Source organism: Gorilla gorilla, chromosome 21 (assembly GCF_029281585.2).
Source record: "Gorilla gorilla gorilla isolate KB3781 chromosome 21, NHGRI_mGorGor1-v2.1_pri, whole genome shotgun sequence".
In the NCBI taxonomy this organism is placed as follows: Eukaryota; Metazoa; Chordata; class Mammalia; order Primates; family Hominidae; genus Gorilla; species Gorilla gorilla.
Window position 1 is genome coordinate 34,934,716 of NC_073245.2, and position 27,350 is coordinate 34,962,065.

The following is a 27,350-nucleotide window of genomic DNA, read 5'->3' on the forward strand; positions in this document are numbered from 1 at the left end:
AGACTTGGAACCAACCCAAATGCCCATCAATGGTAGACTGGATAAAGAAAATGTGGCACATATACACCATGGAATACTATGCAGCCATAAAAAAGATGTGTTCATGTCCTTTGCAGGCACATGGATGAAGCTGGAAACCATCATTCTCAGCAAACTAACACAAGAACAGAAAACCAAACACCGCATGTTCTCATTCATAGGTGGGAGTTGAACAATGAGAACACGTGGACACAGGGAGGGGAACATCACACACCAAGGACTATCTGGGGATCTGGGGCCAGGGGAGGGATAGCATTTGGAGAAATACCTAATGTAGATGATGGGTTGATGGGTGCAGCAAACCACCATGGCATGTGTATACCTATGTAACAAACCTGCATGTTCTGCACATGTACCCCAGAACTTAAGTAATTAAAAGAAAAAAGAAAATCAGGTGATTTTGCTTTTGAAAATTCCTGCTAATGTTTTTCATGCAACATCTCTTTCGTGTGTGGCTCAGGGGTAGAACATTGCATCAGGATTTGCTCATGGGTCTCATGTCTCTTCCTCTTCCCCCAGCAAATGACGGCTGCTCGGAAACTTATAAAGGAAGCGGTTGCTTTGTGGCTGATAGATCTGAAGGTGAAGAACTTCTGGCCAAAATGATTCAGCAGCAAAACACTCCCCTCCCCAGCACCACGCAGGCAGCCCTCTAGCCCCGCCCCTGCCCCTGTCCCACAGTGGTTTGCAGGGTGGGGTTCCATGCTGTGGCCCCAGCACCTGCCCCTGGGCTGGGACAGCCCACTGTTCCGTGCCGCCCAAAAAGGCTCAGTACAGGCACAAACCACTGCCCGGCACTGCCCCATGCTGCCTGAGAAGGATTGGCACGAGCACAGACCACTGCCCCCACCTGCCCTGCGCCATCTACCCAAGAAGGCTCGGCACGGGCACCAACCACTGCCTCCAACTGCCCCATGCTGCCTGAGAAGGCACTGCACAGCCACCCCCAGCTGCCCCGCACTGTCCCCACCCGGGCAGCCATGCGAGCAGCTGGAACTCTGCTGGCCTTCTGCTGCCTGGTCTTGAGCACCACTGGGGGCCCTTCCCCAGGTAAGTGGCATTCTCCCCTGGCCGCTCCCCGGGGGTCTCTCCCTGAGATTGGCCACTGGTGCCTTGGGTCTTCCCCAGGGCACTTTCCTGGCTTGGAGCCCCCACAGGACCATGCAGTGGTGAGAGGTGCTGGGAGTGGTGAGAGGGGCAAGGGGCTCCATCCGGCTGCAGCTACCTTTGGGGGTAGCAGCCTACAGGGATGAAGGGTTTGGGGGCTGCCCCAGAAGGCTAGGGGCAAGGGAAGCGTCTTCTATTCTCTGGCTCTTCACAGAGGTCTGAGAAAGGTCTAAGCAAGGCAGGTCTCCCGCAGCCCCTCTGCGGGACGGAGGCGACAGGGCAGCCACATGCCTATGGTTAGCCGCTTCTATCTGATGGCTTGTCATTCCTTCCTGCTGGCTGTTGTCCTGTGACTTGGCTCCAGGGACCCTAACGATCAGACTCTTTCACCCTTCCTGAAATCCACTCCTTGAGGGTCAGCACTCAGGGGGAGGGGGGACAGGGAGGAAAAAGCCACTGCCTGTGCACTGGGAAACTGAGGCACAGCCAGGCTAGGTGATTCGCCCAAGTCACACAGCCAGGGACAACCTGCCCTCCCCAAAAGGGAACTGGGCCATGCCCTCCCTGGCACAGGAATCAGACCAGGATACTGATGGGGACTTGGGAGGCCCCCACCTCATTTAACCAACCAGGAAGCTGGCACCAGAGGGCTGAGGTGACCCGCTCAAGTCATACGACCCCCATCCAGCAGACAGGGACAGAAGGGGGCTGGAGCCTGGCCAAAGGGGCCCAGGTGGGGGCTGTGCAGCAGGACCACTGACAAGAGGATGGCTCCAGAGCCCCCAAGGGGTTCTTGGAGGGTTCTCACCTCCTCCTGGTGAGTCAGGATACTGAGGACTCAGTGATGCTGGGGGACACTGTGTTGAGCTCCCAGGCCTGGCCTAGGGCGGATGCTGCGACTGAGTGGCCAAGGGGACAGGGCAGGCTGGAGGAGGGGCCGGGGGCAGCTTCTGCTCTCACTGATGGGAACATGCCACCGCCACCAGCTCTGGGTAGTGCTCAGCGAACGTGGAGCTGACCCATGGCCGGCAGAAGGCTGGGGACAGCATACATGGCCCTGCCTCCCAGCTTGGGAGCCTTCTTCTTAGCTCACGTGAGGAGCCCTCCACCTGCTTCCCAGCCTCACAGGGGCCTCTCCTCCTGGCCCTGTCCTGATGCAGCGCCGCCTGCCGCTGCCCCTTCGTGTCTCCAAGGTCCAAGGGGGAAGCAGGGAAGAGAGGCAAGTTCACCCCAGAGAAGTGGCTCGTTCTCACACCTCAGAAAAGGCTCTCCTGGAGGGGACATGGAGCCGGCTGTCCTAGCGTGTCCTGGGATCTAATTAAACCTACTGACTGCTGAGGGGTTTCAGAGCTCCGCTCATCTCACGGAGCAGGCTAGGGACTATAACAGGGTGGCTTGGGAGCCGATGTGCTGGGCAGCTGGCAACGTCATTTTCCTGGGCGGTGTTCCCGGCCCCTCGCTGGTATGTAATGCTGCACCAAGCCTTTCCCTCCATTCTCAGCAGACCTGCTGTCAGCCACCAAACCCCAGAGAGAAGCTCCAGAGCCCACGTTCACACACACAGAGCAGGCCCTCAGCCTCAGTCCTACCATCCATGAAATGGGAAGATAACTGCACCCCGTCTCCGGCCCTGGGGAGGCTGAACAGAGGTGGCTCGGGGAAGGCACAGGCATGGAGGCACACGGGGCATGGGGTGCTCTCCGCCGGCCTCAGCCCCCTGCTCTGTCTAGTGCAGGCCCTTCTGCCGCTGTGCTGGTGACAGCCCCCAGCACCCTGCCCAGGCGCTGTGATCATTTCTGGTGCTTCCAGCAAGGGCCTTCAGTCTTCGGCTGTACAGGGAGGGTGCTGGGAGGCCCCCAGTCTAGCGGCAAAAAAGAGATGGGAACCTGGGCCCCAGACACAAGCATGCGTCCTGCCCCCACCCCACAACTCCTACAGCCCCTCCACTGCCTCCTCTGAGAATAAATTACAGAGCCTTCCTCATGACTGAGGGGGGTAGGGGGCGGGGAAGCAACAGGGACCCCAAGGGTGGTGCTGTCTCAGCATCTGGCCTCTCTCCACACCCACGCACTGAACTGCACAGACCATAGCGCTGAGCCCCTCAGGGCACGTCTCCTCCCTGAGGCTTTCAGAACCTAGGAAATTGCCACACTGGCTTCCGCCACCCTTTTGAAAAGGGCTGTTTCTTTCTCAATCTGATGGGCATCTCTTCTGGGAAGCTCTGCCAGGTGCCATGTCATCCTCTGCCCCCTCCACTCTAGCTGCAACGGCCCATCTGCCTGGACAGGGGCCCTGGGGTCAGGGAGCCATTTCAGCTTCCCTCTGCAAGGTGATGTCAGTCCTTACTTCCCAGTAGCAGAGAGACCACTTGCAGCCCGGGGACCTCCTGCCTCCTGGGGAGCACTGGGAGCTGCCGCAGGCTGAGCCACCCTCTACGTGGCAAGATTTTTTTTTCCCAATGGGGGCATTCATTTGCCCTGAGACCCCTGCTGTGGCCATGTGCATTTTGATATATTGATAATGATTACAGTATTGCACATCATTTATTGACAAGTGCTTCGTGTATGTTGCCTCATATATTCTCACTGTCGTCAGCATCCTCATTTTACAGGTGAGGACATGGAGGCTCAGAGAGGTTAGGCAGCTTGCCTGAGATCATACAGCCAGTGAGAAGCAGAGCTGGAATTCAAACTTCGGGTGTGTCCCAGTGGGTTAAGGTCGGGACTGATCTGGTAGAGCTCAGTGTCCTGTCTGTGCCAGGGGCATGTGTGTGCCCTCAAAAGATAGGCTCCGCCATTAGCCATCAGGCAGAGACCCAAGAGCACAGCGGGTGGGTGTGGCCCCAAGGACCCAGGCTCTCTGAATTTTGATGGTGTCACGTGAGAGGGCTTGGGGTGAAGCGTCTCCAGGTGGGCGGAGTGAACACCAGCACCTCTAAGCTGGACTTGCACCCCCCCAACACCCCAGTGCTCAGGCACAGCCATGCAGACCTTATGCTCTGGGTGATGGGGGCCGATGGGGCCCCTCTCAAAGGGTCTTCCCACCCAGCTCAGTACTGGCCCATGGAAAGGGCACCCCCTCAGGTGACACACGGAGGGACACCATCAGGGACCATCTGCGTCCAGCTCTCGGCACCCAGGTCCCCATCTCAGGGATGGTTTCACAAGCAGGGGCTTCCCAACCTCCCGGCCACACCTAGAACACTCCTGAAAGAGGGAGGCAGTGGGCAATGCCAGCCCCTGCTGTGCCCACCCATTTTCCTACTAAAGGCAGGTGGGAAGGGTCTGCCTGGTGCCACCACAGCGATCCCTGCCCATGTTTTCTCTCTTCTCAATTGGCTTAGTGCCAGCTCTGCCACTAGGCCAATGCTCTGAGGACAGGAACGTACCCTGCCCAGGGCATGCCCAGCAGCTGTCAGAAGCTGCAGCTCCCTGCTGCCTTGGGCAGAAGCCTGGCAACTCCCCTGGCCCGGCAGCTTCACATCTGCACCCCATTGCACACTGGTCCTCGGGCACCCAGATAGGTCTTTGCCCCATGCACACAGCCAGTCGATGCTCAGAAACACGGGGCTGCAGCAGAAAAGCAGGGTGATCACAGGGTCACCGGACAAGGAGATGGAGCAAACTCAAATCCATCTCCCCGAGGAGGCTGGGGCCCAGGTTTTTAAGGGTTCTGGAGCTCGATAGCTGGAAGGCGCAGTGTGATGTCACGGCACAGGGAGAGGAAGAAGCTGTATTTTCGTGATGATCCTGTTCCTCCGTGGGGGGTTTCCAAACTGGTTGCTGGAATTGGGATCTGAAAAACATCTTGGGCCAGGCAGCAGCCTGATTCAAGCTTAATTATGAGTATCTTTCTGTCCAGAACCTGGCATGCAATTCTTGTCAACCTGCGGGGACAGTTTCATTTGCCTTCCTGTGACCATGTGTCCTGGGCCCTGCTCAGCACCTGGTATCATCAGGTCCTGCCCGCCCCTGCCCCACCTCCAGCTTCTACGTCTGGAAGCTCCCTACCTGTCTCAGGCATGGCCCACCTCCCCTCCCACCCCGCATTAGAAGCAGTGGTGGGCTGGGGTCAGGCTGCCCCGGCAGGCTCCTGGTGCGAGCCTCGCACATGGCAGGTCCCCCATTCCCCTCGAGCAGGCCTGGCATGCCCCAGGCATTGTTTCTATACAGACAGATTTTATGTGCCTTTTGTTTCTTCTCACAAGCCTGATGGTCCGTGGGTTCTTTCCGTTGACGTCATCGCGGCCATCACCACCATCACCCTCTGCACCCAGCAGCAGCCTCCAGCAGGGCCTCCCCAACTCTTCCCAACACGTAGCTCCCTCCTCCCCTAGGCCAGTTCAGCCACCTTTCAGCTGCTCCCCCATCCCCTGCCCCTCTGCTCACCCATTTTACCCTCAGGTTGGTGTCCTTTCCTGTGCCCCAGGCCTGCTCTGCCTCCCCACCACTGTGGGCAAGGCCTGTCTCAGAGTCCACCCTGCATCTCCCCTAGCACCTGCCAAACAGTCCTTCTTGAATGAGGAAAAAGTGAGAGTGGTGTTTCGAATTAGTCACACCTGGGTTTAGCCCCCCATCCTGTACTCCAAGCTCTTGGTCTCGCCTGCAGAATGGGCATGCATGAGAAGAAACAGCATCGCGGGGCCCTCCAGACAGAGCAGGCAGAGGAGGAGAGCACCCATTCTCCCGCTCCCCACCTTCAGCTGCACGGAGCAAACCCAGAGCCCCCTCCCTGGGGGGTCCTCTTCACAGTTCCTTGACTCCAGCGGAGGTTCTCAAAGAGCTGCATTCGCTCACCACCTGCTGGACCGCTTGTTTTCTTCCCTGAAGATGAGTGGCCTCTTTGGGGTGTTAATTCTTAATGATCAACATTTCCTTGTTAATTTCTCTAAACAAATCATCCTAAAAATAGGTTTGACTTTTAAACATTTTTAAATTAAAATTTGAGCTTTTAAGATCTGTTTAGACAACTGTAAGACAGTGAAAGGTTTATTGACTTGAAGCCTACATTTTAGGAAACATGTAGTTAAATAAAAAATACCAATTTCAGTATTTTTCATAACCTTTTTGTAACTTTACCACAATCTTTTAGGAACTAACGTCATGAGCTTGGAAGGGAAATTTATCTGAAGTTCAGCATAAACTGAGTTTCACTTCATTTTTAAAATTCTGTTAATCTCAAGCAAAAGTAAATACATTTTATTTTTAAAAAAGTTAATAGTGGTTAGCTTTAAGATATTAAAAATAATTATTTTTTGTTATGCTCCTCTGTATTTTTCAAATTTCTACCAAAAACAGGTAAGTTTACAGTCAGAAAAAGCCATAAAATGTAGTTTTTACAAAGAAAACAATGGACAGCCATATTAATGTAATGTGAGGAAAGAAAGCAAAAACAACAACAACAACAACAACAACAAAAAAAAACGCTAATCTGACAGCAAAAATACACTGAACACATGCTACCCCTTCCACACACGTGTCTCTTTCTCTGCTGTTCAGATGACAGTGATGAGCTGAAACCAAGCTGGTTTCCAGAACAGTTTTTTGTTGTAACTAAAAGCCACATTCAACTTCCTGTCATCAACAAGCACAAGGACCAGAAGGAGCTGCCTTTGGCACTGGGGCCCCCTCCTTCCTAATGGTAACACTGCAGGTCCCAAGGGACCCCTCACTGCCAACACCAGTGTCAGAGTCACCTGAGAGCCTGGGGAAATGCAGGTTCCAGGACCTCCCCTAGATGGCCAAGCTCAGCCCCTGGTGCTCAGGAACAGAGCGGTTTCTATTCCATCTTCAGAGGCCTAAAGTCTTCTTTTTTTTTTTTTTTCCTGAGACAGAGTCTCGCTCTGTTGCCCAGGCTGGAGTGCAGTGGCGCGATCTCGGCTCACTGCAAGCTCCGCCTCCCGGGTTCATGCCATTCTCCTGCCTCAGCCTCCCGAGTAGCTGGGACTACAGGTGCCCGCCACCATGTCCAGCTAATTTTTTTGTATTTTTAGTAGAGACCAGGTTTCATCATGTTTGCCAGGATGGCCTCAATCTCCTGACCTCGTGATCTGCCCGCCTCGGCCTCCCAAAGTGCTGGGATTACAGACGTGAGCCACCTAAAGTCTTCTTAAGCAAAGGCTGCAGCAATTTCAGGGGGGATGTGTGTGACACTAATTAGTGTGAAGGACAGTCCCAGGGCATGCCAGCGCAGGACACAGCTATCCACCAGCACACAGGACCAGCACGTGGCCAGCATTCTCTATGGGGTGGGGCACCAGCACTGCGCTGCTTTTTTGGAATGGAAGGCCAGGCTCCCTGGGCTGCTAAAGCACGAGGCAGGCACAGTCATCCAAAGCCCAGCCATGAAGCTCACCTTCTGGCCCAGAACCAACCACGGGACAGCCATTTGCCAGGTGGCCTCCCTTCACAATGGAGACTCTTTACCGGGATGGGGCGACAATCCCAAGGCCACAGAACTTCCAGTCCCATGCTTCTCTGCCCACTCCCGGCGCTGCACCACCCAGCCTGGGGGTACCACGTGGTGACCAGAAACCTCGTCATCCTGTCTACCCTTGGTGGGGTCTGGTGTGCACCCACAGACATCCAGGACCCAGGAAAGGCCTCTTGCAGACCTCACACAGCAGTGGGAATGGCCTCCTCTGGGGCCCTCGCTCTGAGTTGACACTGATGTCCTGGCAAGGCCTCCCTGCCATGCCCAGCTATGAAGCCTGTCCCCTCCCGTTCCCCAATCACCCTGCCCCCAACACCCTGGGGCCCAGCTTTCCATCTAGTCCATAGCAGGCACAAAGACGCACGTCCTGCAGCCTCAGGCACAGATACTAGGGGACATGACTGTGGGGAAGGCCCCTGATGCTGCTTCCCCATCTTTTATCCAAATATAGCCCTCCTTGGTACAGGAAGGGCAGGCCTCCCCGACCCCAATGAAGCTTGGGGACACAGTGCACTGTCACTCATAGGAGTGAAAAAGACTGTCCCTGGAAAGTCAGGAGGCAGCGCAGGGGTACCACGTGCTGCAGGCTGCCAGGAGGGGTGCCCTCCTGGGGGCTGGGCCTGAGCCTGAGAGCCAGGCGGGCAGAAGGTCTTGAGACGAGGACGGCGCCATCTCCTTCTGGTGGGAGGCACTACCTCCATCTACCGCCCAGAGGGCCAGGCTGGGGTTGACTTTCCCTACATCCTAAGGCTACATCCCGTACTGAGGATCTCACCTGTGGGACATGTTCCGCTTTTAACACTTACGTTGGAAATAACCCTGGGTTCTGAAAGTGGGGGACAGGTTCATTGCACCCCTGGCACCTGGTCCTCAGCTCTGAAAATGGAGCAATAAATGCACTGCAGGGTTGTTGGGGGGGACAGGTGAGGGGGCAGGTGAGGGGGCAGGTGAGGGGGGCAGGTGAGGGGAGCAGGTGAGAGGGGGCAGGTGAGGGAGAACAGGTGAGGGGGGCAGGTAAGGGGGCAGGTGAGGAGGGGGCAGGTGAGGGAGAACAGGTGGGGGGCAGGTGAGGGGGCAGGTAAGAGAGAACATGTGAGGGAGGACAGGTGGGTGGACAGGTGAGGGGGGCAGGTGAGGAGGGACAGGTGAAGGGGGAAGGTGACAGGGGGCAGATGGGGGGGCAGGTGAGGGGTGGGTAGGGTGGGGGCAGGTAAGCAGGGACAGGTGACAGGGGTAGGTGAGAGGGGGAGCAGGTGAGGGGTGGGTAGGGCCAGGAGACACACGCCAGCAGAGAACTGAGCATCACGGAGGCATGAGGCGTGACACCTGGACTGAAGGCCCCACTAACATCAGTGTTCTTGTCTGGCTCTTTGTCTCTTTCAGATACTTGTTCCCAGGACCTTAACTCAGGTGTGAAGCCAGGATTTCCTAAAACAATAAAGACCAACGACCCAGGAGTCCTCCAAGCAGCCAGATACAGTGTTGAAAAGTTCAACAACTGCACAAACGACAAGTTCTTGTTCAGGGAGTCCCGCATCACAAGGGCCCTAGTTCAGGTAACGGTCTGGGTTCTGGTCACATGTCACGGACACCCCTAGGAAGCCGAGCTGCTACAACGCGACACCTAGGAGAGCAGGGCGGATCTAATGTGAAGTCCCTCCTGAGTGCAGAGCTCTGAGCAGAAAGCAGATGCACACGGGGTGGGAGTGGACAGCAGCAGCTGAGGCCAGCATCCCCCAGGGCCAAGCACAAAGGTTACACAAAGCACACGGCTCCCGGGCGGTTACCAGGCCCCTGGCCCAGAGCCTACTAGGCATGGGGTAAGGAGGTGCCAGGGCCCTAATGGGGCTCCTGAGGCAGGCACCAAGGCTGATGGGGGAGAAAGCCGCTGTCCGAGGAGCTGCCCCTGCTGGGACCAGGGTCCTCACCCGGCCTCACCCCTCACGTGCCCTGCAGCCCAGAGGTGTCTTTGCCACTTTCCCCCTGGAGTGCTCACTCACATCCCAGAGTCCGAGAGCTCTGCCCAAGCCACTGCCCTTTCCCTGACTCATTCCTACTGCGCCCGCTCAGCACCCTCCCTCCTAGAGGACCCTCGTCTGTGTCCTGAGAACACCCACTTGCTAATGTGGGATGCAGGCTGTGGATGACACCCACCACCATGTGCTGGTGCCTGTAAGGGGCAGAAGCAGCCCTGTCCAAGGCAGTCTTCACAGTGTTCATGGTTATGCTGGGTCACAGGGAGGGGTGATTTTTATAACCTAATTATTTTTGACAATTGCAAACTTGTGAAGGGCAACATGTTTTCATGTGAGAAGCGTGCTACAGAAGGCAATGTGGTGTGTAGCCAGGGTCCTCGCTCCGCAGCCTGGCCTCAGGGACAGGGGATCTTCCCTGGGTGATGCAGGCCCTCCCTCCTTCTCCGGGTAGGCCAGTGGGATGCCCTGGGTCTGAGTCCTCGGGGTTCTCTGGGAGGGGACTTGGAGGTTGTCTCTCTCTAGCTTGGCGATATTGGGGACAACGTAATTCCCCTAAAGCTGAGACTAAAACCTGAGGAATTTTTCTTCAACTCCTCTAAGACCACAAATGAGAATGAACAAGGCGGCTGCCATATCCAAGTGGAGAAGGGCTGTCCAGAAACTCAAAACTCCCGACCCCAGGAATGGAGAGGGGAAGCCCGCAGACCCCAGGCCTGACACAGAGGCCACAAGAAACAGCCATCATGGGGCTGGAGTGAGGGCTGCAGGGCGGGCCCAGCAGGGCATGCAGGAGACCTAGTGTGACGTCCCTCCTGAGTGCAGAGCTCTGGCCAGAAAGGAGACATCTGTCTCAGGAAGGGGCACAAACCCAGCACGGGGCAGGGAGGGGAGTGGGAGGGGTCTGCAGGCTCTGCCGTAAGCCCGAAGCATTGCCCCAAGATGCTGGCCCACTTCCCTTCTCCTCGGTGGGCACCTGCACCACTGTCTTGAGGCCCCGCTTCCTAGTGGAGGAGCCTGCCCTCCCTCCCCTGTGCCCAGTAACCCAGTCCCTTTGCTCCCTCCAGATAGTGAAAGGCCTGAAATATATGCTCGAGGTGGAAATTGGCAGAACTACCTGCAAGAAAAACCAGCACCCGCGTCTGGATGACTGTGACTTCCAAACCAACCACACCTTGAAGCAGGTAAAGCAGCAGGCCCTTCTCTCAGATGTGCCCTCTCTTCCCCAGCTCACTCCCTCCCAGGACTGTGAAAAACACCGTCACCACGTCTCTAACGCAGCGCCCCAAACCTCACCCCTGAGGAAGCCAGGCCTCCCGGACTCCCGCACAACCGAGGATCCGGGAGAACAGGAGGTAGAGCCTGTGCCAGGAGCTCCTCAGACGACATCCTCCCGTCCCAGAGGCGGAGACACGCTCTGGAAGAGCGTCCTGGGGTGTGAGTGGAGAGGGTTAGAGTAAGAAAAGCTTTCAAACAATCCAGAAATTATATATATATCATATACATACATATGATATGTATCATATGTATATCATATATAGCATATCTCTGCAGAGAGAGCAAGAGAACGGGAACACAGCAACATTTAGCAATTACAGAGGTGAAAAGCACATCTTCTTAAATCGTTCTTTCAAGTTTTCTGTAGGTTTGAAATTTTTCAAAATGAAAAATAGGGGCAGGAGAAGAGCTCCTCCATGAGGACCACCCCTCCACGGGCAGAGGGCTCCCCACAGGGAAAGTCTAAGCTCTCAGGTGTGCCCTTCTCTGTTTCAGACTCTGAGCTGCTACTCTGAAGTCTGGGTCGTGCCCTGGCTCCAGCACTTCGAGGTGCCTGTTCTCCGTTGTCACTGACCCCCGCCTCTTCAGCAAGACCACAGCCGTGACAAACACCAGGATGCATGCTCCTTGTCCCCTCCCACCCACCTCATGACCCAGCCTCACAGACCCTCTCAGGCCTTTGACGAGTGAGCGGGTGAAGTGCCACTGGGTCACCACAGGGCAGCTGGAATGGCAGCATGGTAGCGCCTCCTAACAGATTAAATAGATCACATTTGCTTCTAAAATTAACTCCTGCTTCTGAGGCTGCACACCTAGATTCCGGGTCTGGGTGCAGGGGACTGAGTCAATGGAGGGAGTTGTGAAACTAAGGGATGATCCCCTGTGGCTACAGGCCCCCAGGAGAGCAGGGGTACAGCTCTGGGTCTGAATAATCAGCAGAGATGTGGGTGGGGACGCTGTTGGCCACTGGGCACCTTGGCCGGTTGTGATGAACACAACTGGGAATCAAGAGGAACAGCCAGCAGCAGCCATGCTGGCCCTTTTAGGGGAGAGTCGGGAGGTGAGGCAAGCCTTACCAGGGATCCCCCTTACCAAGGGGTCTGACAAGTTGAAGTTACTTCCTCTGGGGGGCTGGCCAGCCTGAGCTGCTAGCTATAACCCCCCGAAGGCCAAAGCCCCAGAACAGGTGAGCTGTCCACACCAGGAGCAGCAGGGCCACAACTGTGCCTCCCTGAGTTTCAGGCCTCCCAGGGACTTGCCCTGCTGCCTGAGTAGGGGCAGAGCAGCAGACCACTCCCCAGAGCCCTCCAGAGAGGACGCCCCACTGAAGATGACTCTGTTGGGGGTGCAGGAGGAGGGAGAGGCCACTGAGGGCTGGAGGGCACCAGGATTGGAAGAAGACTGGAAGAAGTGCCAGACTGGGCTACCTTGAGCCCTGGGCGCCCCAGAGGACTCTGCTGTGCAGCCAAGGTTCAAATCAGTGCCCTGCCATGATCCACAGGCTGCAGGGGCCACTGCCCAGTCAGGCACTGTCACCCTTGCTCCCAGTTTCACCTGCGCTTTCTCCAGTCACATCCCCGGGAGGCTGGCTCAGCTGTGCCAGCTGTGACTCTGGCAGTCTCTAACCTAACCCCTTGGAGCCTCAGTTCCCATTGGTGCAATGAGGCCATGTCTTCTGGAATCATTAAGAGTCAGTGTATGTGAACAACTTTCAGAACTACAGACCACTCTGCAAGTGTAAGCTGATGATAAAAATCTCAAACTGAGATCTCTGTCCTATGAAACGTAATAGCTGAATCTTGATGGAGTTTCTATAAGGGATAACAGAGGCACACAATGAGTCACCTGATTAAGAGCATGTTAGTAATTCACGTTAGAACGAATCCCTTTTATGTTTACAGCAAAAGCATATCACATATTTAAACCTAATAAGAAGACTCTATTTCACACCTCACCATGTCAAATTACCAGACAAAACACAGGAAATGACACTTGGAGACAGAAAATCAACAGCTAAGTCAACATCAAGACTCCATTGCTGAAAACTGTGAAAACCAGTTTGCCAGCTTCTCTATATTTGTGAAAATTAAGCACTGAAAGCAAAGCTCTCTGTTCTCAATTTAAAAAGGGAAGTCTACCTATAAGCCCAGCACATTTAAATTGTTTGTATGACAGAATGATTAGGTATTATTTTCTTTGTATACTTGACATACAAGGCACATCATTTGTTACTAAAAGTATTTCTAATGACCACTAATTTTCTTTCCTATAGAGTCACACAAAAAACTTTGAGTTGTTTATCTGACACAATGTGGGTCACACCAATTAGACAGAAGCGAATCTTTGCCTCTGTCCTACTAGTGCTGCCTCCAGGAGCCAGCCTGGAGAAGCGGGGACACTCCCGACTCTCTACCCCCAACACGGGGCCTGACCAGCCCTGGGGGAATTAACCATCAGACTCCCAACTCTCTTCCCCCAATATGGGGCCTGGCCAGCGCTGGGGGAATTGACCATCAGAATCCCAACTCTCTTCCCACAACATGGGGCCTGACCAGCGCTGGGAGAAATTAACCATCAGACCCCCGACTCTCTTCCCAACACGGGGCTTGGCCAGAGCTGGCGGAATTAACTATTGGACTCCCAACTCTCTTCCCCTAACATGAGGCCTGGCCAGCGCTGGGAGAATTAAACATCAGACTCCCGACTCTCTTCCCCCAACATGGGGCCTGACCAGCACTGGGGGAATTAACCAACAGACTCCCGACTCTCTTCCCCTAACACGAGGCCTGGCCAGAGCTGGGGGAATTAACTGTCAGACCCCCGACTCTCTTCTCCCAACACGGGGCCTGACCAGCGCTGGGGGGAATTAACCATCAGACCCCCGACTCTCTTCCCAACATGGGGCTTGGCCAGAGCTGGGGGAATTTACTATCGGACTCCCAACTCTCTTCCCCTAACATGAGGCCTGGCCAGCGCTGGGAGAATTAAACATCAGACTCCCGACTCTCTTCCCCCAACACGGGGCCTGACCAGCACTGGGGGAATTAACCATCAGACTCCAAACTCTCTTCCCCCATCAAGGGGCCTGACCAGAGCTGGGGGAATCAACTATCAGACTTCCGACTCTTCCCCCAACATGGGGCCTGACCAGCACTGGGGGAATTAACCATCAGACTCCCGACTCTCTTCCCCCAACAGGGCCTGGCCACCACTCAGGGGAAAGGAGGACACAGGAGTCCAAGGCCAGCCAGCGCACACAGATGGTCCCCATGTTACCACAGCTATCAGTTCTCTGAATTTTTGTACCATTACATATTTATCTGATTTTTTTCTGACTTTTATATCTATTTAAAATACTGTCTGTGAACAGTATTTTAAATTTGTTTGGAACAGATGTCTCCAAACATCTTTGGAGACACAACCTCTTGTTACTCTCACAAATACCCAGGAAAGAAAGGAACAGATGTCAGCCCCATTTCGTAGGCTGGAAAATAGGAGGGAAGTGTAATATCAACTTACGCCAGAGGGAGTCGGCATCAAGAGCAGATGGTCTAAGGCCGCCTGCTCCCTGCCTGAAGACGGCTGCCTGAGAGAAGTCCCACAGCTTCCCTCCTGAGCTAGTCGGATGGACTGCTTGGCCTTAAAACATCATCCTCACCAAGACAATCCTTACATCGACACCTGATGGAATTAAATTTCAGTACTGTTAATTAAAGTAGAGAAGAAACTCCCAGGCCACACCATCAAAAAAGGTTAATCAGCAGAAGTCGATTTATCATTATTTATTATCAAAATCATGACCAGTGTGTAGACATACTTGTGAAAATATACAGCAACTTGGGGCTTATAACACATGAGCAAAGATGACATTAACACGTGCACTGTTCACATCTTGGGGTCTAGAGGTCAAGAACAAAGGTCACAGACAAGACGTTACTAAACGGACCCCTGCAGTAGGTCCCGAATTGCAGAATCATCCAATTCCAGCATGGTCAGTGCGGAGATATTCACAGAAAGAAACCCAGCAAAGTCCTCTTTGACCCGCTAGAGTCAACAAGCTTTTCATACACACTATGGAGAGCCCACGCCCCACACAACCCTTGAGAACACAGTTCCATGTCTTGGCTTACATGGCTCTCACCGCTGGCCTCAACACCCCTGGGCCATGCTCCCTCTGCTCTTCCATCCCCACCACAACAAAGAAAGGTATGACCTCACGTTATATATAGTAAAGAAGGACTTTGAGGCCGCAGGACAGGGCCGCAGCAGCAAGCTCTCTGGGTAGTGCATTACTGCTCCACCCACCTGAGCCCTGTTCCAAGTGCAAGGAGCTTCCCAAATCCTAGAGAATGATTGTACTTAGAAAGCTTTGTTTTGTTTAAGAGAAAATGGCTTTACATGAATTTATGTTCCTCATGGCAGATATGTTACGCTTCCCTCTAAACAGAAAGACAAGCCCAGGTGGGGCCCGAGCATCCTCGAGGGATGAAGCAGCCATTCCCACCACCTCTCAGAGACTGACAGGTGCATGTGGACACTTGAACCACGACTGTGTCCACAGCTCCTCCTGGATCAGGCCTGGTGCCTGAGTGTGAAGACTCCTGGCCTGTGTGGCAGGGGCAGCTATCTGGGAGGGCTAAACAGCCTGGAGGCTGAGTCTGCAGAGGAAGGGGGACCTGAAAGAGCCCAGGTACAGGTGCCCATCATGTTCGTGCACCTCACTGATGTAGGTGGCCACCAGCCCATCGGGATCATGCAGGCTTCTCCGGAAGGCACCGCTGTCGCTGAGTTCTAGGACGAGGCTGTACCGCGGCACAAACTTCATCACCGTCTCTTGACTAAAGAGCTAGAGGGAAGCACAGTGCAGGGAAAGTTCACCAGCTGGCCAAGAACACTGTGCGCAGATCAACCGCGCCGCCCCCACCATCCAGGAACGGTCTGACTCCTTCCCATGACAGGGCAGCCCCACAGGGCAGTGCCCCACAGGACAGCTAATCCAGCTCCCACTCCCAGCCCAGGGGCCCCAAAGCAGGCCCCACCCCACCCCATCCCTGTGAAGATCAGGCCAAAGAGGCTCCCCAGCACAAGGACAGCAACGCGAGCACATCTCTGGATGGCCGGGCTGAACTGAAAGAGACATATCACATCCGACGTGGTCACAGCACTGCATCCAAGGCTCAGAATGACCTCCACTCACCAGATCACAACCAGCGCAGCTTCCCTGGAATACACAAGTCTTCTGTTTAGATTTAAAACATTTCAAATAGGCAAGGTGCAAATGATGGAGATTTGAGAGCAGCTCACGTTCAAAAAAAGCAAGCAGGTCCACAGACCACACAACATGGCTTCCAAAACAAAAAGCAAAATCCCACAGCTTTCCTCAAAGCAGGGCATGCAGATCCTGAGGGACGCCTCCAGGGACGGAGGCAAAAGAGCTTAGACCTGGACTCTGTGGTCACACGGGACTGTTGAAGAGTATTAAGCAGAGAACAGATGGCGAGAGGCGTGATTTCTGGCAGAGCAGGACACCTGGTCAGAAATTATGACAAAGCACTCCACTGCCTAAGACCAAGGAATGGAAATTAACAGACAGATTTCTAGCTTTTAATACAAGGGAAAATACCCAAACAAGTGTCCAACGAATAATGTCTCCCAGTCACTGGAAATGTTCAAGCAGACAGACAAGCTGACTAGACTCTAGGTTCAACAGCGATAGATCAACTGCATTACAGCTCAAAAAATTCCCAAGGCTTCCCACTACCTACGAAATGCCACCTCCTGCTGTTCGGCCGTGGATCCTTCCCACTCTCCTCTCTTCTCTCTTCCCCCTAAGAGATCTCATCCTCTCTCACTATTACAACTAGTCACTTTCCCAGAAAGCTCTCAAATCGCCATCTCCAACACCAGTGCTAAGTTTCTCACTGTCTGGGACCCATGTCTGCCTGGCCTTTCTAATAGCACTTCAAATTCAACAGCCTCCCCAGCTCCGGAGACAGGGCCAGGACCCCAGCCTTCCCTTGATCCCAGTCTCTCTGTGCCCTACAAGCCCAGCTGCCAGTCTTGCCATCTGTTGTGTGTGTCCCTGGCCTGGGCCCTGCCCTGCCGCCTCTCCCCAGTCACTGAGATAGCTTCCACACAGGCTCCCACAGCCAGGTGAGCCCTGCTGCAAGTTGTTCTCCTTGCAGTAGCTGCAGTTCTCTTTAAAAACATTCTTTGTACTACATCACTCCCCTTCTAAACAACTCCATCAGGAGCATGGGGCTGAGCAGGGTACATGAGTGCAGGGGATGGCAGACCATGGTGACCCAGACAAGCCCACTCCGCTTGGGTGAGGAGGTGTCCCTGCAGGGGAGTGGCCTGGCACGGGCTGTCAGGGCCCACACGGGGTGAGGAGGTGTCCCCACAGTGAGGCCCAGATCAGGCTGAGAGCCCATGCAAGTGAGGAGGTGTACACCCAGGGACAGCCCGGTGCAGGGATCACAGCCCTTGAGGCGAAAGGCAGCCTCCAGCACATGGTCAGGGAGGAAGGGGACAGCCCAGCATGGGGTGCTACAGCCCTGGATGGGGCCATGTGACGGGGCACAGCAACCACAGATTGGTCACATGCACAGAAAATGGTTGAACAGGTAAACCTAGGGAGGACAATGGGATCCAGGTTTCTCACTGTTGGAGAGGTACAAATAGGGGGAAAAATAAGGGGAGAAAACTTGGATCAGTCCTGTGGTGTTGTCATGGTTTTCAATTTACAGATGACAGATGCAGGCATAAGCGTGAGTGGTATGTGTGTGTGATGTCTACGCATGCAGGTATATGTGAGTATGCATCGTGTGCTTGTACTCCCAGCGTTGTCCCTTAGGGACCTAGGAGCAGCGACACCCAAAGCAGCGAGTACACTCAGCACCCAGATCTCCTCCACAAGGAACCAGGGCTCCTGGGAGAAATGGCCGATTGCAGAGCTGAAGCAGGGACAATACAAGAGGAAACTGGAACGACTTATGTGCTGGAAAGTGAGGTGCTAGCCCAAGACAAGAGGACATGCCCAAAGGCCCAGAAGCCACACTGAAGGGGCTCCTCCTGGCCACAGATGGGTAATTTGAGCATCAAAATCAATGACGACTGTAACATAATCACCATTAAGAACATGGGAAACCATAAGATGGCACTGGTGATTACTTACAAAAACCACCTCTCTGCGAGCGACTCAGTAATCAGACATGAAAGAACCATGTCCAGGTGGAGACACCTGGCATTCCCTGCCTGAATCAGGTGGCCGAAGTTGCCACCACCCCAACAGAGCAAACTGGTATCGCGCCCTCATGACAGCCACGCCAAGATGAGCACAGCTTCACTGCTGCGCCACTGCTGCCAACGATGCGAGACCAGAATCTAAACATAAAAAACAAACCCTACTGGAGGGACATTCTGGGACACAGCTGACCTGTACGCTTTCAAAGGATCAAGGCTAAAAATTCAAAAAAAGACAGGAGCCGAATATCCCCCAGACTGAAGGAGATTAAACAGCTGACAACTAAACACCACTCCTGATCCTGGGTTGAATCGTTTGTTATAAAGGACAACACCGGGACAACTGGCAAAATCTGAATGGGGCCTGCAGACCAGACAGTCACAGGGGAGCTGTGGGCATCTCCTGGTTTCAATCAGTGGTAATGACGAAGAATGTGCCAAACACATGCTCAGGCATCTGCATTGAGTGACAGGGCATTAGGCCAGCCGCTAACTCGGAAACAGTGCTGGGAAAAAAATCCCTTGTACCCTCCCTCTTTCCACAGCTTTGATACTGCCTCGAAATTAAAAAAAAAAAAAAAAAAAATCAGGCCGGGCATGGTGGCTCACGCTTGTAATCCCAGAACTTTGGGAGGCTGAGACGGGTGGATTACTTGAGGTCAGGCGTTCGAGACCAGCCTGGCCAACATGGTGAAAACTCGTCTCTATTAAAAATACAAAAAATTAGCCGAGCGTGGTGGTACACGCCTGTAGTCCCAGCTAGTCAGGAGGCTGAGGCAGGAGAATCACTTGAGCCCAGGAGGCAGAGGTTGCAGTGAGCTGAGATCACGCCACTGCACTCCAACCTGGGTGACAGGGCGAGGCTCCGTCTCAAAAACAAAAAACAAAAAAATCTTCAATGACTTGGATTACATTTTGAATAAAACTGAACCTTCTTTCCAAGTCCATGGGGCTGTGGTCCTCCCTCTCACCCCTCCTCACCCAGCTGCAGGAAGACTCCATGTTCCCTCATGCTTGCAGCCCCCTCCCTAACTGTGCCCTCAATCAACGGTAAGTCCTCGCGCCTCCATGTGCCAGGCACTGTTGCAGGTGTGGAGGATGACAAATGAACTATGCATGAACTAAACAGAAAAACACCTGCTCTGATGGTATGCACATTCTATTCAGGGGAAGAGACACAACCACCACTCATACTACCCTATGCTAAGGGCGCTATGTGCAGATTCTCACTAAATGTTCCCAGCACCTGATGAGGCACTATTATTCTTTCCACTTTACAGACAGAGCACCTGAGGCAGCGAGTCCAAGTCCCCGGCCCAGGATCCCACAGCTGGTCTGGCAGCCTCCAAAACCCCTGTGCTAGCCCACCTGCCATTTTGCCTCCCCCTAGGTCCCAGCAGGAACAGATGCTGTCTCTGGAGCCAATAAGGCAAAGAGAAGGACAGATTTCTCAACAGATTAGGACTTCCCACACAGCGACCCACAGAACGCATATCACTGAAGGCCGTGAGCCAGTCTAACTGAGAATGTGCACGCAGCCCCCAGGAGGGGTCCCCGACACACAGCCCAGCAGCAGGACTCAGCAACTGCTGCCTGTCAGCCCCAGGACCATTAGCTAGTATTTCCATATCGGTTCAAATATTTAGTATCAATTTAAAATACCTATTCAGCCTGTGACATGGAGCTTGCTGGAAAAGCAGATCTCTGTATTACACAAGTGCCCACATCAGCAAGTGACCCCTCCACAGTGTAAACGTGCTGAGTTATTATGTGGGGTGCTTCATGGAAGCCACTGGGAAAATGGCAAGATTTAAAGGCTGTGTTGAAGGGGCTGTTGTGTTGAAGGGGCCATGGCTGGCCATTGGTGGGGGTGGGTGACTTTTTTTAAAAAGGGAAAGATTTGGGTGTGGTAAGAGGTCAAAGGGCAGAACTCCATAGAGAAGGGTGCCTGGCAGTGAGGCTGCAAGAACGAAGCAGGGAGCAGGCGGGACGGCAGCTGTGGTGACTAGGTTACAGGGGTGGCCACACCTGCAGGGAGGGGAGGAAAGGGCACCTGCTGACTCCTTCCCTGAGGAGGCAGAGAGGAGGGTGGAGAGCAGAGAGGGCCTGGCAAAGCCATGGCAGATGGAGGAGCAAGACTGACAGGCACGCAGATGCCCAGAGCCACGATGGTGAGGATGGCAATCAAAACACCCAGAAACAGGGAACCAGAGACTGACAGGCAGGCAGATGCCCAAAGCCACGATGGTGAGGGTGACAATAAAAACACCCAGAAAAAGGAAAACCATAAGAACCAAAGGGTCCAAATGTTTAAATCTGCATTTCAGGATGAAGAATGAAATGTGTTTCTAAGTGTCATTCAGAGCCAAATACTACAAGCAGAACTAGATTTTTAAGCTATAAGGGTCAAAAAAAAAATGATTCAATTCATTTCCATTTTCTTTCTTGGAATAACAGTTTTTACAGTTACCTTAAAAATCATCCTTTTAATCCAGGGTCTCTCAGATAAGAAATCCAGCATGGAAAACCCAGGGTTAGGGCGGATGGTCGACATGCCCACCCAGTACCCCCCAGAGCTGCTGGGCCGGATGTTGTCTGGAAATCCAGGCATGTTCTCCACAAACAGATCAGCCCCGCCCTTCATCAGGCCAGAAACGTAGACTCTGAAAAATTCACCCAAGCAGAGAGTGAACCATAGCCCCTCAATTTCAGAAAAAAAATTTTAGCCAAGCACCAAACTGGTCTTGGTCCAAATATATATATGGAAAGTGCTCTATGTCCATCATGAACAAAGGCTCAGCTGCTGAGAAGAAACCTTTGTGCACAGGGCCCAGTATGAACAGAGGGGAAGTAGGTCGGGGAGGACCAAGGCCCTGCCAGCAGGGGAATGGGGCCCGGGCTGCGCCAGTCGGCCTTAAGACACTCTTCCAGACTGCGACTCGCAATGGGAGAAAGAAAGCGCACCCTTGAATTTTCTTTAACATGCCATGCAGAAGGTGCGCTGCTGCCTCTGATTTCTGTCAATCCCATTTCCGTGCCAACCCCACCCCGGCCATGATGCGCTCTGGCCAGTAACTGATGGCTCAGCTAATCCCACACACACCTTCGTATCCTGGCCATGGTTGTTTCTGCCACCAGGACAAAGTCTTCTGCAGGAGACAGCTGGACTCCATTCGGGAACCGCAGCTGGTCCAATAAAACTTTTACTTCCCTGGTCACAGTATCATACTCCAGCAGGCTGTGGAACACCAAAAGCAGAGGGTTATGGGGGAGAATCCCTGGCTCCCACTCTGGGCCTTCAGGGTATGGGCCTGCAGAAGGTGACTCCGCCTCACCCCGGAGCAACAGGGCCTGGGTGCCCTGCTCAAACTTGATTCGAGGCTGGCCCCTGGGGGCCCTTCCCCATCCACAGCAGATCCAGTGTCCCCTCCAGGGAACCCCAAGGTCAGTTATCTTGCTCACCTGGGAGCTGGACAGGAATACCCCTCAGAGAGGCAACCCAAAGCCCAGGCCTGCCTCCGGGGTCTCTCCCAACTGCCTAGACTTGCACCCTCAGACGGACTGGCCTGTTTTATTTCCTCAGAGAAAACGAAAGCACCTTGTTCCATTTTGTGACATCCATCACCTGCCTCCAGAAGCCACTAAGGTCCTGTCCTAGAAGCTGAAATATGATGCTGGAAATACTCCCTTGGTCCCTAGAAGTAACAGGCTCTGCTGAAGCGGCTGGCCTGGCTGGTGAACTCAACAAATGGGAGACCTGGAGCAAGGCCTCACCGCCCGTCATCTGTGCCCTCCATCACCAGAAGCAGGTAGTCTCGTCTTTGCCATTTGCTGCTAGAATCAGTGAAATAAATCTTCCTCCCATCCTGAGTGACTGTAAGATCATTCACAAAGGACATTTTCTTCCCCTCAATGGGTGTCTCGGAGGACAGCAGCAGTTTCACTTCACCTGAAGTTTAAAAAGAAAGAAAAAGATTGACTTGAACTAGGAACTTCTCAATAATTGCAAAATATTAACCAACCTAACTGATTTAAAAAGAAAAACTGAAACTTCTCCATGTCATTTGTCAGAAGATTTATTCCTTCTTATAGTAAAAACCATATTAGGTGTTAAATGATTTTTTTAGACTAATTTCATTAAAGGCAGAATCTTTTCTATAAGGATGAGGAATTCCTTCTTTTACTAAGGCCAACTGACTTGATAACATCTACTGCAAGTGTTAGGCAGGCTTTAGTTCTATTTGAGAGAAATATGACATTCTACTCATCTGCTTTTAGAAAAGAAAAGTAGTAGTAAGTTTTGAAAAATAATAGAAAGAACATGGATTGAGTGCTAAGCACTCTCGAGGTGTGATCGCCTTTAAACCCTCGCAACAATCCCACAGGCAGGGCTACTACGACCCCAATTTGATGAGGAAGCTGGGCAGAGAGCAACCAAGGGACCTGCAGTCACAGCTGGTGGCCAGCAGAGTGGAATGCCCCCAAGCAGCTGGGCTGCAGGGCCTATGTTCGGGCCCCCACGCACTGCACAAGACAACAGACTCCTCCCCAGCAGGAACCTCCACTGAGACACACAGCACGTATTACAGCCTGGTCAAGGGGACTCATGAGCAGTCAGGGGAGAGAAGAGGAGGAACCACAGGAGAAAATAGAAAGGAAGAGACAAAGGGGAGGGCCACAGAGAAGAAAGAGAGAAAACAAATAGACAAGACGCAGAGAGACACACAGAAAAATCAAGACAGAAAGAGGTCTAACTTCCTCAAAATAAGTCCTTTTGAGACGCTGTGGCTAAAATATAAATACTAGGAGGAAATTAGGATATGGACCAAATGGAATCATGGGTAGGGAGTTTTCTGGTGTTTAAAACTAGCTGACTTTTGCAGGCAATGCTTTCAGTACTGTTCAGTGAATAAGAAATATCAGAGTCTTTAGTAGACTGTTGCTAACAAATCCTATTAAGTCTACACATACATATATTGTTTAAAAGATCTAAAATCTTCATAGAAGGAAACAAGATATTGTCACATACGTTTCCAGGGATTTACTTCAAATAGTCCCTTGTATGCATCGGCCACAAAGAGAGTCCCATTGGGCCCTGCACGGATACCCAGGGGTCTCCCACACACAGGCTCATCATCTCGGGTTTCTAGAAAAACAAACAGATGGGGATTGGTAGCTGGTCCCAGATTCTACGTGTGCTGTTCTTAGTATCCAAGCATCTCATCCATCCCTTCCCATACATCATGCTGTACAGAACAAGACAAGACCACGGCATTAGAGCTACAACTGCCCTGCAGGTGCTCACTGCAGGTGCTTATTGCAAGGTGTTCATTGTGGGGTGCTCACTGCAGGTGTTTACTGCAGGGTGCTTACTGTAGGTGCTTACTGCAGGGTGCTTACTGTAGGTGCTTACTGCAGGGTGTTCACTGTGGGGTGTTCATTGCAGGTGCTTATTGCAGGGTGCTCACTACAGTTGCTTATTGCAGGGTGTTCACTGTGAGGTGCTCACTGCAGGTGCTTATTGCAGGGTGTTCACTGTGGGTTACTCACTGCAGGTGCTTATTGCAGGGTGCTCACTGCAGGTGCTTACTGCAGGGTGTTCACTGTGGGGTGCTCACTACAGGTGCTTACTGAAGGGTGTTTCTGTGGAGTGCTCACTGCAGGTGCTTATTGCAGGGTGTTCACTGTGGGTTACTCACTGCAGGTGCTTATTGCAGGGTGCTCACTGCAGGTGCTTACTGCAGGGTGTTCACTGTGGGGTGCTCACTACAGGTGCTTACTGCAGGGTGTTTCTGTGGAGTGCTCACTGCAGGTGCTTATTGCAGGGTGTTCACTGTGGGGTGCTCACTGCAGGTGGTTATTGCAGGGTGTTCACTGTGGGGTGCTCACTGCAGGTGCTTATTGCAAGGTGTTCACTGTGGGGTGCTCACTGTAGGTGCTTATTGCAGGGTGTTCACTGTGAGGTACTCACTGCAGGTGCTTACTGCAGGGTGTTCAAGTGGAGTGCTCACTGCAGGTGCTTATTGCAGGGTGTTATTGCAGGGTGTTCACCGTGGGGTGCTCACCGCAGGGGCTTATTGCAAGATGTTCACTGTGGGGTGCTCACTGCAGGTGCTTATTGCAGGGTGTTCACTGTGTGGTACTCATTGCAGGTGCTTACTGCAGGGTGTTCAAGTGGAGTGCTCACTGTAGGTGCTTATTGCAGTGTGTTATTGCAGGGTGTTCACTGTGGGGTGCTCACCGCAGGGGCTTATTGCAAGGTGTTCACTGTGGGGTGCTTATTGCAGGGTGTTCACTGTGAGGTACTCACTGCAGGTGCTTACTGCAGGGTGTTCAAGTGGAGTGCTCACTGCAGGCGCTTATTGCAGGGTGTTATTGCAGGGTGGTCACTGTGGGGTGCTCACCGCAAGGGCTTATTGCAGGGAGTTCACTGTGGGGTGTTCACTGCAGATGCTTATTGCAAGGTGTTCACTGTGGGGTGCTCACTGAAAGTGCTCACTACAGGTGCTTATTGCAGGGTGTTCACTGTGGGGTGCTCACTACAGGTGCTTATTGCAGGGTGCTCACTACAGGTGCTTTTGTGGGGCATTAACTGTAGGGTGCTCATTGCAAGTACCACTGCAGGTGTTCACTATAGGTGCTCACTGTAGGTGCTTACTGCAGGGTGTTCACTGTGGGGTGCTCACTGCAGGTGCTTACTGTAGGGTGCTCACCATGGGTGATCACTCCAGGTGCTATTGTAGGTGCTGACCATGGGTGCTCACTGCAAATGCTTATTGCAGGGTGTTCACTGTGGGATGCTCACTGCAGGGTGCTTACTGCCAAAATGGCACGGAAAAAGGCATGTTAAAGAACTGATGTAGAGTATAATTCCATCATACGTGTGGGTGTGGATGTCCATGAACAAAAAGATGTCTGAAAAGTGAACCACTAAAATGTTCATAACAATTACATCTGAAAAGACTCAGGTGATTTTTATTTTCTCCTTTGTACCTTTGTGTTGTTTGTGTTTATGAAAATACATCATTTTAATAAAAACATTCCAGCTATTAAAAAATGGTAACTATTAAGTCTATAGACTATCAGTTTTAAACAGTGAGTCTTCTACTCTAGTTTTCCAAAATTTGAATGACTTAAGGGTATTCTCACTTACAGGGCTGAAATTCCTGAGACCGAGGCAGAAAAACACTTACACATCCAAGTAATGACAAGGCCACCTGCTTTTCCACAGCACCACTGTGATAACACCTATTAGCCTCTGAAGTACCGCAAAGGTAAACGGGGACCCCAGTAAAATGGTGAGGGGCGAGGCCCACGCAGTACCAAGCAGGGGCCACAGCCACTAACCAGCTGCAAAATGGGGACTGTAGGTGACCATCAGGCACCGTGAGGCCCAAGGACCACCGGGCAAATGAAGAGCTCGTAGTGACGTCATGTTCCATCTACTAGATGGTCAGAGGTTCTTTTTCTCCCACAGGCATTCTAGGGAAAAGCAGTTCCACACAGCGATCCAACATCTTTCTGAAAGACTGGAAGAGACACGTCGAGGGATTATCACCAACTTACTGCAAGGGCCTGAACCAAACCGGGCAATGGTCTCTATTTCACCATTTTCAAGTTTTACGACCCGGCCATCTGCTGTCCCAGTAAACATCACATCTGTTTAAAAACACAAAAAGGAGGAAGAGCAATGTTAGCCCAAGAAATGTGACTAAGCCGCCTTCTCCTACAAGAGGGCTTGTTTACATGTTCCCCCTGCCCTATAGAGGAAATGCCAATTCTCAAGATGGAAGAGAAGCAATTTCTGGGAATATGAAAAATCCTTAAAACTTACAGCGATAAAACTGCGGGGGCCTAGGGAAGCAGCCTGTGGGCATGAACCTGACTCAAGAGCAAGGGTGCAGCAGATACCAGTCAGTGATGAGAACTGTGAGGATTTTCTCCAGTCCTGAAGCACTCAAGCTGACACTCAGCACTTAGGGGCATGAGTTCATATTCACCTCACATCAGTGTCTGCTGCTGATATTGATTATATCCAACTAAAGGAGAAGAACTGCCAGAAATCCTTTAGAAGAAAATTACAGCACATTAAGTGCTTACTTCAGCAGCACATATACTAAAATTAGAATGATACAGAGAAAACTAGCATGCCCCTTGAGCAATGATGATACATAAATTCATAAAACATTCCATAGTTTTCAAATGTATATTGCAAACTCAAGGGTAACCACTACAAAAAGTAAAAAAAAGAAGTATAACTGATATGCTAAGAAAGGAGAGAAAATGGAATCATATAAAATACTCAGTTTAAAACTACAAAAGACAAAAAGAGAGTAGAATGCAAAAATAGAAACAAAGAATAAGGGCAAAGAGTAGAAAACAGTAACAAATACGGTAGATATTAATCCAATATATCAATAATCACTTTAAACATATATGGTCTAAATATACCAACTGAAAAAGAGACACTGCCAGAATTATTCAAAAAACAAGACCCAACTCTATGTTGTGTACAAGAAACCCACTTTAAATATAAAGACATATATAGATTAAAAGTGAAGGGATGAAGAAAGTACATCATGTTAACACTAACCAAAAGCAACACAGAATAGCTGTATTAAATTCAGACAGAGAACACTTCAGACCAAGGAAAGTTATCAGGGATAAAGAGGAGCATCACACAATGACAAAGGGGTCAATGCCTCAGAAAAACATAAGAACCTTTAATGTGTATATGCTTCACAACAGAGCACCAATATGTGAGGCAAAAACTGATGAAACTGCAAGGAGAAACAGAATCCACTATCACAGTTAGAGACTTCAACAATCTAAACAAGAATAATCACATGATCATATCAACAGATACAGAAAAAAACATCTAGTAACATCCAACACCCATTCATGATTAAAAACTCTCGGCAAGCTGGGAGTGGAGGGGAAACCTTCTTAACTTGATCAAGAACATCTATAAAAAAATCTACATATAACATCATACTTATGGATGACAAACTAGAGGCTTTCCTGCTAAGATCAAGAACAAGGCAAAGATGCCCCTATCACCACTCCTTTTCAGTATCATACTGGAAGACCTAGCTAATGCAGTAAGACATGAAAAGGAAACAAAAGGTATACAGATTGAGAAGAAAGAAATAAAACTTTCTTTGTTTGCAAGTGACATAATTGTCTAGATAGAAAATCTGAAAGAATCAACAACAACAAAAAACCCTCCTGGAACTAAGCAATTATAGCATGGTTGCAGGATACTGCAAGATACTG

The 27,350-nt window shown here is 51.9% G+C and overlaps 2 protein-coding genes and 1 non-coding gene across 3 annotated transcripts in view; 2 read left to right on the forward strand and 1 right to left on the reverse strand.

The window, feature by feature from the left end:
- The first annotated feature begins 772 nt into the window (after positions 1 to 772).
- CST7 (cystatin F) lies at positions 773 to 11,630 on the forward strand. The gene is made up of 4 exons (XM_004061917.4): positions 773 to 1,089; positions 8,962 to 9,134; positions 10,619 to 10,735; positions 11,325 to 11,630. The coding sequence occupies exons 1-4, from the start codon at positions 954 to 956 to the stop codon at positions 11,400 to 11,402; spliced, it is 504 nt and encodes a 167-aa protein (XP_004061965.3). The 5' UTR covers positions 773 to 953; the 3' UTR covers positions 11,403 to 11,630.
- Positions 11,631 to 14,596: 2,966 nt separating this feature from the next.
- The window catches only part of APMAP (adipocyte plasma membrane associated protein), a 30,500-nt gene continuing 17,746 nt past the window's right edge, over positions 14,597 to 27,350 (reverse strand). Inside the window, exons 4-9 of the mRNA XM_004061916.5 lie at positions 25,641 to 25,733; positions 23,104 to 23,220; positions 21,849 to 22,023; positions 21,178 to 21,312; positions 20,545 to 20,737; positions 14,597 to 15,675 (exon numbers count right to left, since the gene is read on the reverse strand). Of these exons, the coding sequence (XP_004061964.3) occupies positions 15,466 to 15,675; positions 20,545 to 20,737; positions 21,178 to 21,312; positions 21,849 to 22,023; positions 23,104 to 23,220; positions 25,641 to 25,733 (923 nt within the window). The 3' untranslated portion in view covers positions 14,597 to 15,465. The remainder of the gene's footprint in view (positions 15,676 to 20,544; positions 20,738 to 21,177; positions 21,313 to 21,848; positions 22,024 to 23,103; positions 23,221 to 25,640; positions 25,734 to 27,350) is intronic.
- Positions 26,167 to 26,273, forward strand: LOC115931817 (U6 spliceosomal RNA). The gene has a single exon (XR_004068263.1). It is a non-coding gene; the product is annotated as a U6 spliceosomal RNA (small nuclear RNA).

Coding starts and splice junctions, on each gene's coding strand:
- CST7 (XM_004061917.4), top strand. CDS start 954: ATGCTGCCTGAGAAGGCACTGCACAGCCACCCCCAGCTGCCCCGCACT. Junction 1,090..8,961: donor CACTGGGGGCCCTTCCCCAG/GTAAGTGGCATT, acceptor TGTCTCTTTCAG/ATACTTGTTCCCAGGACCTT. Junction 9,135..10,618: donor TCACAAGGGCCCTAGTTCAG/GTAACGGTCTGG, acceptor TGCTCCCTCCAG/ATAGTGAAAGGCCTGAAATA.